The 11213-nt window shown below is 42.8% G+C and overlaps 1 protein-coding gene across 1 annotated transcript; it reads right to left on the bottom strand.

Annotated features, from left to right (window-relative positions):
- Positions 1-730: 730 nt before the first annotated feature.
- Positions 731-4073, bottom strand: LOC147891615 (uncharacterized). Its single transcript, XM_087388855.1, has 7 exons — positions 3017-4073; positions 2612-2794; positions 2338-2510; positions 1863-2030; positions 1550-1660; positions 1331-1429; positions 731-1180 (listed from the first exon to the last, which is right to left on the bottom strand). Exons 1-7 carry the CDS (start codon positions 3333-3335, stop codon positions 929-931), a joined length of 1305 nt encoding a protein of 434 aa, XP_087244981.1. The 5' UTR covers positions 3336-4073; the 3' UTR covers positions 731-928.
- Positions 4074-11213: the final 7140 nt, after the last annotated feature.

The raw sequence follows: 11213 nt of genomic DNA, 5'->3' as shown, positions 1-11213 counted from the left end.
TCAGAAGTATCAACAGAGAAGGAAATAGAGTATGCCCACTCAGGAAAAACATTTGAATTTGTGACTGAATGGGTATGTTGTCGAGTTTCAGGTTGCACAGGGCAACCTGATATTTTAGAATGGTAGCAAAGTCCAAAATGCTAGCATTAACCCGAGATCCAGACCCATGGAGCTAATCTGCAGGAATCAGACTCTGTTCTCTTTGAAGTGTTGCTAGATATTATGTATTGCTTTATATCCTTCATTAATACTGTTTCAAGGAGAAAAGTCGATTTGGCTCACTTTACGGAAAGGATTTGGCAAAAATGCATCTGGAAAGACCTTTGATTGTGAGCAACCGAAGCTCTCTGCAAACACGAAAATCTCTTAAATCACTCTCTACAAATCGAAATAACTATTTTGGATTGCATTTTCATTTGTTTGTTTAGTCAACAAGGTTTCTTTTGTGCCCTAGTTTAAAAGCAAGTCTTGATAAATCCTGTGGCTCACCATCCGTTTGCATGTCAAATTTGATGCAGCCTTACCACCACCACCACCACCACCATGTATGCAACAAATATGCACGTGCACATACAGTGCGACCTCTGCACACGATTGCTGCTCATGCCACATGCATGCATGCAAGGACCATGGTATATATTTTGCTACCATAACTAAATTTAAAGACTATGTCAACTTCATGCTTTAAACCATCTTTCAAAACAAGGATGAAACAGATATTTCACGAAAATTTTGGGGACCTTCAAAAGTCTTTGCTCGCAAGCAAGCCTTATTACTGTACAGAGATGTATCCAAAAGGATCTACAAACATGAAACAGGGATACTGGCTGAGTATGACCCCTGGGAATACATGATGAATCTCTACCAACTTACAGTTGGCAATCAGCTGAATATCATGTCACAAGGTGCCGTTTCCTTACATTTCCATTTACAATGGATATGTGGTCAACGCTGCATTGTCATTGTACGCTTCATTTTTAAGGTAAAGATACACATGTGGATGGTCTACATCCAAGAAAACTTCATTGTTATTTAACCCTGGACACACAGGCTGATCTATGCAAATATCAGCACCCCCCATTACAAAGGTGAGGCCACCAGCTGTAGCAGCTGCAGTCCTGAATCGAGCTGTCGGTATCATGGCTTTTTGTACCCAGGTCTGATCCGCGACATAGTATACCTAGAAGAAGACGTCATGCAATCGTATAGAAACAGTGAATATGTGTGATTTGGAGGTCTTCATCAAACATCACACAGGAATTAATCACAGCAGCACGTGGGATATACTGTCTTGAATGGAATTAGCAAGGGCCAAGCAAACGTCTCTCACCTCGTTTACATGCTTAGGATATTTGAAAGTAGCATTTTCTCGATAATGGCCTTCCCCCCCAACCAGCATAATTCTGTCACCTTCAAGAACTGCTATGCCCTGTCATTATGCAAGGGCTTTTAGGAATATTTAAATGTCGCGACTCCGAGCGTTTATGAACACATGTGGCTGTGTTCCATTTTACACCGAGGTAAGAACAACTTTAATGGAATTACTCACTGCATCCCCACGTGGCGTTAACAGATCTGGCCTGGCAGTCCATGTTTCAGTTGAGGGATTGAAGGATTCCATCTTTGCTGAAAACGCATTTTGATTTTGATTTGTTGGGTCCTGTTTAAAGAGTCATGGAACACAGCTTAAACCGCTAAAAAGAATCTACACACCATGGCTTACACAGCACTTGCCTTGTGTTATTACCGCTGCAGAACATGAAAAAGGGGGGATTAAGTGCCTGATTACCCATGCCAGGGGTCCAAAGAAATCTTCAAACCAAACGACCTTGCAGTAGGCTCTAGTCTTTAAGATCACTTACATAATATCCCCCCAGAGCGTAAATTTCTCCATCAAGTGCTACACACATAAGATCTCCACGTGGAGTGGGCATATCTGGCAGGTGCGCCCAAGTATCTGTAGTAGGGTCATACACCTCAGCAGTACTCAAATAGGTATAATTAATGCCATACCCCCCAACCATGTATACCTGTCAAGACGTTCAAAGAAATCACAAACTTTCTTTTAAACCCGTCAAATAGTACCGACCATAGAGTTAAGAAAGGAAACAGAAACAGACTCTCTCTCTCTCTCTCTCTCTCTCTCTCACACACACACACACACAAACACACACACACACACACGCTAAAAAGTGGCAGAGCATGGTCCATGAGAGTCATAAGAGTCTTATATCTTCCATTTCTCCCTTTCTCTCTCGCACATTTGCATTTGCAGTAATTGAAACCCATCAAAGAATGGGCGAGGGCGAGAATAAAGATCAAGAGAAAGGAATCTACCTTTCCATTAAGCGCAGCAGCACAACAGTCTCCTTGAAAATCAAGTGCATCTGCTCCACGACTCCATGTATTTGACACAATATCATAAATGAACGTTGATGTAACCATGCCGTTATTAGGTTGGGGTACCAAGTCATCAGAGAGATTCCTACCACCGACGACGTATATCTTACCTGTTCTTGGACGTCAAAATACAGTCAATATAACATTGCGCTATGTATCCCTCTCTATATTTGCGTTTTTGAACATGCTAGTTCAGTTTGAAGAAACTCACTGTTAATTATATCTGCACCGAAGCGGTATCTAGGCTCCGGCATGGAAGCCATCTGTGTATAATTATGAAGCACAGAATCGTACTTCCAGACGTCACTGGTTACATTTCCGCCTGCGATAGCTCCACCGATGATAAACACAAGATCACCATAAGCAATAGCGGCATGATCCGTCAAGCTACCTCCTGCAAGCCACATAATTCAAGTGTTTTCCGTGAAAAGATGCGCTCTGGATTCCATCAAAACTCAGAATCGAAAAGAGCGATCGTCCACTCTATAGCCTCTGGTTGCTTGCCCCCTCATCTTTTCTGTCACCCACTAAAAACATTTCCTAGACACGAAGGTTGAAAACCGAAGAACATGCTGTAATGCTCAGAAACAAGACTCAGAGAGAGAGGGGGAGAGACCGGCTAGCGGATTCTTGCTAGCCCAAAAACCGCTTCCCCGAAACAGACTGCCACCGTACGTAAGGCCATCCACATTTCGATCTCCTGACTGTGTAGCAAAGGTGACATTAGGATTAGGAATAAGTCCTTCCCTTGCTCTGAGATTTCTGATTGCATGACCTTGGGATACGCCTACGGCAATTAGAGCAATGAACAGTATGATCACTGCTATGCCCAGCGATAGCGCCATGCACTGCGACCTGTGCACTGACCTCCTCAGCTTCAGCATCTCCTCATGGACATAAGCAAGGGGATCCGCCTCCATGTGCATGTTCTTCATGAAGCTCGCGACGAGATCCGAATTGCGAAATTGTTCCTCCCCAATTCCTCACTCTTTAGAGACAATTTATCAAGAGCTCTCTCTCTCTCTCTCTCTCTCTCGTGAACGCAATGCGGTCACAGTCTCTTCTTTTCTCGATGCACCCGTCTCTATAGTCTCCTGATTGAGGCCCACTTCTCAGAGGACAACCGATTCGTCCTTTGATTCTGTATCGATTGAAAGAATAATTGAGCAGCACGCTTGCATAGATCAGGAAGATCGTTACTATCGGGCAGGGCCGCAGTCCCTCGAATACTCAAGCCGAATCCTACGCGGGGGCGGCAGCCAGCAGGCCCCACGGGAAGCGGCGACTGGACGTGGTGGGAAACACGATGTGCTCCCTTTCGAGCCGGGCGAGGGAGCGGGCTGCGGGGTTCGAGTGGATTCTCTCTGTTTTCGATGGCTTGTCGTTGCAGGATACTTCCGTCACCTTGACCGTGATACAGTTGCTACTCCTGTGCTGCTTCGAACATCTCAGAGCCAGAATTACTTCCTTCCTCACCTTTCTACAGTTCGATTTTGAGGATTCCGTCGCTCCGAGGCGGCTGCTGCTCCTCTACTCTACTTCCCCCTGCTGTTGGGTTTCTGCTCCTCTCCTGCCTCCTGCTGCTGGTGTTTTGCATGTGCCCCTGACTCGCTGATCTGCTACTTCAAATCACGTCTCGCTGTGAGCTTCTTCTGCTAGCTCTACCGCGTGTCTAAAGTTGGATTATGAAGGCTGCCACCATCACTCACCTTTCTAGCTTTTTTTGGGCGCCGGAAGATTTTGCAGAATCATGAAGCAAACGTCCACAGCCGTCGCTTTTGGCAAACAATGAGCGACCTTCATCCCCAAACCTCATTTTACCTTTTTTCAATTTTAAAAAAAACAAGAAAACATAATATAAAATTAAATAAATGATGAAAATCATTTGTTCAAGGGCGCGGCTCGATGAGAGTGGACTTATTGTTGTCACTTTCACCCCTTGCCCGCTGCCCTTGATGCCTAGGGAAGTACCTAGGTCAACGAGAAGGCTCCCGCCTACCGCCAGTCACCTTCTTGCCTCCCTAGGGTCCTTTCCTTAGGACCATAAGGCCTGCCCAAGATCCAAACTAAGGAAAAAGAAGATGAATTGGATGGGCAGCATGGAAAAGAGGGTGGAAAGCTGTGTGTGTGTGAGAGAGAGAGAGATATAGATTTCCACCAAAAAAGTGTGCGTGTGTGTGTGTGTGAGAGATGGGGGGGGAGAGACGCACACAGAAAGTAGAGAAAAAGATGGAGAAATTTAAGAGATGAAAATAGCAAGTGAAACTTGCACCAATCATAAAAAGGACAAAAAATAAACCTCAAAACTACGAATTTTCGAGATATCCTCCATCTACCCTCAGTGTGGTTAGTCATGGGATGCCTTCCCGCACTTGCATGTAGCCTAGTTGGTAGTGTGCCAACTCTATCTGAAGCCGTCCAGCCATCAGGCCACACATGGCCCCCATCTAGTGTCCAAACCAAGACCTACCGAATAATTGAGCTACTCAAATGCCTTCTCCTCATATGGGGGCTTACAAGTAGAGTTAGCTGGTTCTTGCGTAGTTATACACGAGAGTGGAGCATTGATATCTAACACTTTGCACATGGGAGGAAACGGTAGAGCGGTGTAAAGCTACTCATTTTGAGCTTTTAGTGATTTTTAAGCTTTTGATATTCATTATTTAAGTCACATTCTTCATGCCGTTTCCCTCGAAAACTGGTGTATCAACAACCTTGGATCCCTTGCTCTAAAAAGACAACCACTCCTAGCTTCTGCTAATAGTTTGTATGCTTAATTTTAAACACAACTTTGGGATGACTGTTGTTGTAGATGTATTGAAACAAAAACTCAAGTTTAATATTGATGTTTATTAATTCATCGTGGTGGACGATAGCTTTCAGATCCTAGGATGATGATGTGTCCTTATCACCACCTCCTTAAACACATGAAATGATGCTATGTATCCTCTCTCACCTGGCCCACCCTAGTTCTTTTGACTATTACTACATGCGGGGATGGGAACACGATAGAAATATGGATGGGGAAAATGATCACCAAGGAACATGTTGCACTAAGTGGTGGTATATAAATGGGTCTAGTTGTGAGAAGCTTGCAATTAAAGTTCTTACTCAAAGAGCTACCAACTCAAGTAGTGAGTGTAATTGAAGCATGTACAAATATATTCATAGATCACTCATAATCGACTTTTGGTGATTGTTGTATTTATATAGGTGGACCAATACAAAATTTGGCCTTCATAGGGGAACCAACCCCCATGGCCTATGCTGCCATTCTAAAATCCTAGAGACCCAGAATTATAGCCACCCTCAAGTACGTCCAACTTGCCAATGGAAGGCGAGATGTGTCCCCTAAAATAGGGATTCTCCACTATGAACGGATTCGGAATGTTGCCATGAGACCCCAGTGGCGGACTATGGCCTCTAATTTCTTCCACACCTCTCAAGCAACAGGGCACCTCTAAAGAAGGTGTCTCAAGTCTACCACATCCCTGCCGCAGAGGACACACAATCATCGACCTGCATTCTCTTCGCCAATTTTGCAGGAACTAGCAGCCACCATTGGCTAACTATCCATATTAGGATGAATTTGGCTTTGCTCACTGCACGCCCACTTTTAACCGAGATCGCCACCATAGTGAACTATGTCTTAATCCCCATTTCCTATTTAGGGACCTACGGTTCCATTGGGTTCCATTGCCCTTTTTTATATCACTTTAGCAGAGATTTTGTGAAGAGGGGTATCCCCCACAACCCATTAAGCCGCTCTAACATCACCTATAGCAACAAGATTTGAGGGCTACCCCTTCAAGATTCTTTCTAGCACCACCCTAAGGAGGTCTGTTTCTCCATCCATTAAGGCATATCTCTCGTTGAGCTCTTCTACTGAGAGCCAATCAGCCCTACCCAATTTCCATACATCTTGCTAGGTTCAGATACCCTCCTTATACAAATTCTTGGCTCTAGCCATGTCATCTCGAGCAAAGGCCTCCCCCTCCCTCGGTGTTGCTTTGCTCCACCATATGGACTCCAAAAGGCTGATGTCTCCTCAAAGCCCTTGCTTGCCCCTCCAATTCATTAATCCCACACAATCCTTCTAGGCTTGAACAAACCCACTAAACAAATATGAACCTTTAATCACCACCGAAAAGTGAGAAATCAATTTGTCATCAAGGCCGACCCACCAACCCACACACTTACCTTTGGCATTGGAAATAGCATCCTTTGTAATCTCTACCCACGGGGCTTGATTGCAATACAATCATGCTAATAGCTTAACAAGGAGGGCCGTGTTCCTCCCTCTAACATTCGGGATGGCAAGCCCCCCTTGCACCTTTGACGCTTTTAGAGGTTCCTAAGTTATATAGTGTAGCTTCTTCTTTCTCATCACCTTCGCCCATAGGAACCCTGTGAACATGGCCTCAATTTTGTGCCATTGTGTCTTCTTGAATTGCCAGATGGAAGTGATAACTTTGCCACATGGCACAATAGATACCACCAATCTCATTAGCCAATCGAGCAGAGGGTCTACACTCGACTTGACAAGGAAGGTACTACTCTAGCTACATTTGGAACCGGAAGCTTTACAAAATAGGTCGATTATTTGTAATAGGCCTACTCCACCTACTCTCTATTTTCCTGTGTTACTGCAATTGTATCATCGGCGACGAAGAGTTGGCAAGAGAATTGTTGCCCCAACGGTAACTGTACCCCCTACAAGGCAACCTTCTTCTTGATTAAGTGGATCAATGGAATAGTGCAAATCATAGTGGGCGAGGGGGCAACTTTGCTCCACCGACCTCCTCATGTAGAATTGCCCAATCGTGCCACCATTCATGCACAACATGGCAGCTATGTTTCCAAAAAGGCAACTAACCTTTCTGATGAACCTTGCTCCAAACCCCAAACGTTCTAGGACCAAGAGAATGAAATCCCAATGCAACCTATTGTAAGCTTTATCTAAATCTAGACCAAACATCAAGGCTTTCTGACCTATGGCACTAGCATAATCCAGGGCAACAAGGCTACATTTAATATATTTTCATAGATATCCCTTCCCTTGACAAATCCATTCTGTTCAGCATCTACCACGAATTACGTAGCTCTCTAATCCATATGGCTTAAGATTTTGCGATGACTTTTTAAGATGTATTTAACATTGTGATTGGCCTCCAGTCCCCTACACTTGCTCTACTTTGCCTCTTGGGAAACGGCTTCATTAAGCTTGAAATACATCCTCAGACAAGGACCCTTTTTCAACTACTAAGTTGGTCATATTGGTGAGACTTTGGTCCACCACATCTCGAAATTCCCTAAAGAATTCCATAGTTAGGCCGTCAAGATCGGGTGACTTTTCCTCTGCCATGTGCTTTAAAGTATCCTCCAGCTTAGCTCTATCAAACGGTGTAGATCAAGCTATTCATGAGTGGGAGATGGTGGGTAGAGGGTAGGGCACATTGCAGGGGTTTTTTGGAATGAGTTAAATGCAATCGTGGGTCAAGACGTAATGATTGGAAAAATTACTCAAATTAGCATGGTTGTGTTCTACACTAAAAGATCTTCAAATATGTCTTTAGACCTCAGGTGAAATTCGGGTAACACATGAAAAATTTACATGATTTTGAAAGAGATGGGTTTTCATATTCAAGTGAAATTTGGGTAACACCTGAAAAAGTTACATGATTTTGAAAGGATATGGGTTTTCATATTTTAGTGTATTTTTTATTTTACAACCCCCCCCCCCCCCGCCCTTCTCTCATCCAAAAGCCCCCCCCCCCCCCCCCCCCCCGGCCCCCTTGGCCTCATATTTTATGAAAAATATGTACAAATCTTGAAATTTTGCATATTTTTCAAGGTATATACCTTCAATTTTGTGGGAGGGGGGACCTGAAATTTTCATAAATTTCCCTTGCATATTTTAAAAATTTGTATGAATCCCATGCATATTCTATATGGACCTTGTCCCCCCATACCCTAGATTTTGGAGGAGGGTAGTAGAATAATACATTTTGAGTTGGCACCCCAGGATGTAATGCAACTATAACAAACAAATATAATTACAAATTGATTCTTCTTAGGTTTACAATATGCAACTCCAATTTTACTAGCTTAGCCTTGTAATGAAATCGTTGTCTATAAAACCCACATATGCAACCAAGATATCCAAGAAGCTTCTTAGTGCTTAGGAACATACAACTCCCTAGTGTTTAAACGTCTCAAACTATCATATGCATATTGCGTCCCAATCCTAGGACTATATACATCACTTTTTAAATCTACTCAAGTATTGAATAACAGAAAATGCAAACTCTTGATTTGTTATTGCAAAGAGATTTTCCCTTCAAGGCATTTCCTCTAATGTATGTACAAGAAACAAATATAACTATAAGTCACATATCATTATAAATTTTATTCTACCTATCAAAATCAATATTAGGTATGCATTCAACTTCCCAATTTTAAACTTCTCAAACTCTAGCACTCTATACATAACTTTGAAAAAATCAAAATTGGATATGGACAAAAAAAATGGTCGTTCGGGAAGATGCCTTACAAGATACACCAAATGAAAGCATCATGTAAGATCTAATGGAGGCATGAAGAGTTGTGCCCTAAATCAAACATGGACCACCTATTGGTGCACCTAGTGCAAGATCACCCACTTGGAATGAAATTAGCCATCTGATAGTATTATTATCTGATCCACCTCCCTTACTAATTAAATTTCAATGGAATCTTTGTTTTAAGAGTTGCTTACACGTTGATGCAATTTTAATGTCATGTCCACATCCAAGAGCAATCAACATGAGATCATTGTGTGTATATGGAATAGCGGCATGGCTCCGCTTATAATAACTTGAGCCTAAAAGTATGATGGATTGGTATACCACAACTCCTTCTTGTTCGTGCAGAAGCACGCAGTGTAGCAACACATCCTCAAGATTTATTTTGTAGAGCTGGCCCACTATGACTTCAAATGTGTTGCTCCGTAGTTCCAATATTTTCCTTTGGTCTTTACCTAGGCATTAACCCTCTTGTCAAAAAACACATCAATGTTACCTCATTTTCTTATTCTTCCGCTGGGTCTGCTTCAAATACTACAAACAACTCAGTATCAAAAAATCATCAGTGATTCCGGTTGTTGGTTCTGCGGACTCAAGTCTGGACATGCTGAGAACCTAGACAATGAATGATGTCAAATTCATACTCTTGAAGCAAGAGAACCCAACGTGCTAATCTTCCTGTGAGATTTTTCTACTGCACCAAATAAAATAATGCTAAATTTGATCAACATGAAAATTGAAACAGCACCCAATAAGTAGTGCCAAAATTTTCTAACCGAGAAAATCATTCTGAGTCCTTCACATTTAATGTGACTGGAATAAATTTTATTTACTTTGGATAGTCTTTGATTGATAGTAAATGGGTCTGTACCATCCTTTACTGTTGCTTTCCTCCATTAAAACACTTCCCACTGCTTTGTCAAAGGCATCCACAAATACATGCATCATTTTCTTCCAATCTAGTGGAATCAATACAGGAGCTCTAGATACTTGAATTTTTAGCACTCTATAAGCTTTGTCACACTCCTCCATCTAGAAAAAGTATTTGGTCTCCACATGCACCACGGCATTGAGTGGAATTGCCATATAAGCCAAAAACCTTGATTACAGTGAGCTTTTTCGTATTTACAGCAATACCATCTGTGGATATTATTTTGCCTAGAATTCATGCACCACAAATGCACACTTTATTGGGTTGAGGCTGAATGATACCTCCCTACAGTGTTGAAAACATAACTGCAAATGCCAGATGTTTCACCAGATCTACAAAAACGCTCAAATTATCAAGAAAAATCCTCAAGTCTATGAGTTATGGCCCAAAAATTTCCCACATTGCTCTCTGTAATGTCAATGGAGAGTTCCGATTAGAATCACATTACTGTGCACACGAGGTGCACACATAGACACACCATGTTGTGATGAAGGTTGTCTTGGGTTGATCTTTTGGTTCCGTGTGGATCTAGTTCTAACCACTAAATCCATTCAGGAAGGAATAGACCTCATTCCTGTGATATCATCCAGGATGGAATCCATGTATAGTAAGGGAAAAGAAGCAGGCACCATAGCTACATCTAGCTTCTGATAGTCGATACAAATGTGTGTTCTGGAGGAAAAACTCAGAGAAGGGTGTTGCAATGTAGAGAGAGAAGGCCCTAGAGTGGAGTAACAGTCCAGAGAGAGAGTGCTTTGGCTACTCCAAGGTAGCGGGGAAGGAAAGAGTTGTGGCTGCTGCTTGAGGGACAAGAGAGAGACTTTTGCTAGAAGAGAGGGCTAAAACTCCGACATAGGGAGACTTGCTACAACAAATCAAAGAGCAGTAGAAGGCGATCACACCACAGGATGTAGAGGCCGACCATAGATAGCGGCACACCACAAATTTTTATGCATTCGAGTCAACTCCAGGACACAGTGGGGTGGAGGAGGAGGAGCTAGCTGCTATGTGAGCACTCCCAGATCCATTTTATTACCTATCCTCGGGTTATGGCTTATTTTGATTTTGGAGTTGGGATGCCATGTGCATAACCCAGTGGCTATTGAGCTTGTGTCATGCGAGTCATTCTGTTGTAATGCTTTTGCACCATACAATTTATGGTATGTAGTTAGGAAGCTTATCTCCTCTTAAGGAGGGATAGATGGCTGTGAATTTCACAGGGGATCTCATTGCTGAGGTTGTGGACTCTACCATCAAATCGTATTGGGAAGAGGTTTGGCGAGGGTTTCATTGTTGAGGCTGGCATTTCTTGCTATCTT

The sequence above is a fragment of the Dipteris shenzhenensis genome, chromosome 17 (assembly GCF_047967505.1).
Source record: "Dipteris shenzhenensis isolate YYH24624 ecotype China chromosome 17, Dip_SZ_1.0, whole genome shotgun sequence".
Taxonomy (NCBI): domain Eukaryota; kingdom Viridiplantae; phylum Streptophyta; class Polypodiopsida; order Gleicheniales; family Dipteridaceae; genus Dipteris; species Dipteris shenzhenensis.
This window is presented reverse-complemented; position numbering and strand designations above follow the sequence as displayed.

Excerpts from the sequence above, each read along its gene's own strand:
- LOC147891615 (XM_087388855.1), bottom strand. The coding sequence starts at position 3,335 with ATGAAGAACATGCACATGGAGGCGGATCCCCTTGCTTATGTCCATGAG. Across the intron at positions 1,661-1,862 it reads ACGCTCTGGGGGGATATTAT|GACCCAACAAATCAAAATCA; the intron begins GTAAGTGATCTT and ends CTCTTTAAACAG. Across the intron at positions 1,430-1,549 it reads TAACGCCACGTGGGGATGCA|GGCATAGCAGTTCTTGAAGG; the intron begins GTGAGTAATTCC and ends GCATAATGACAG.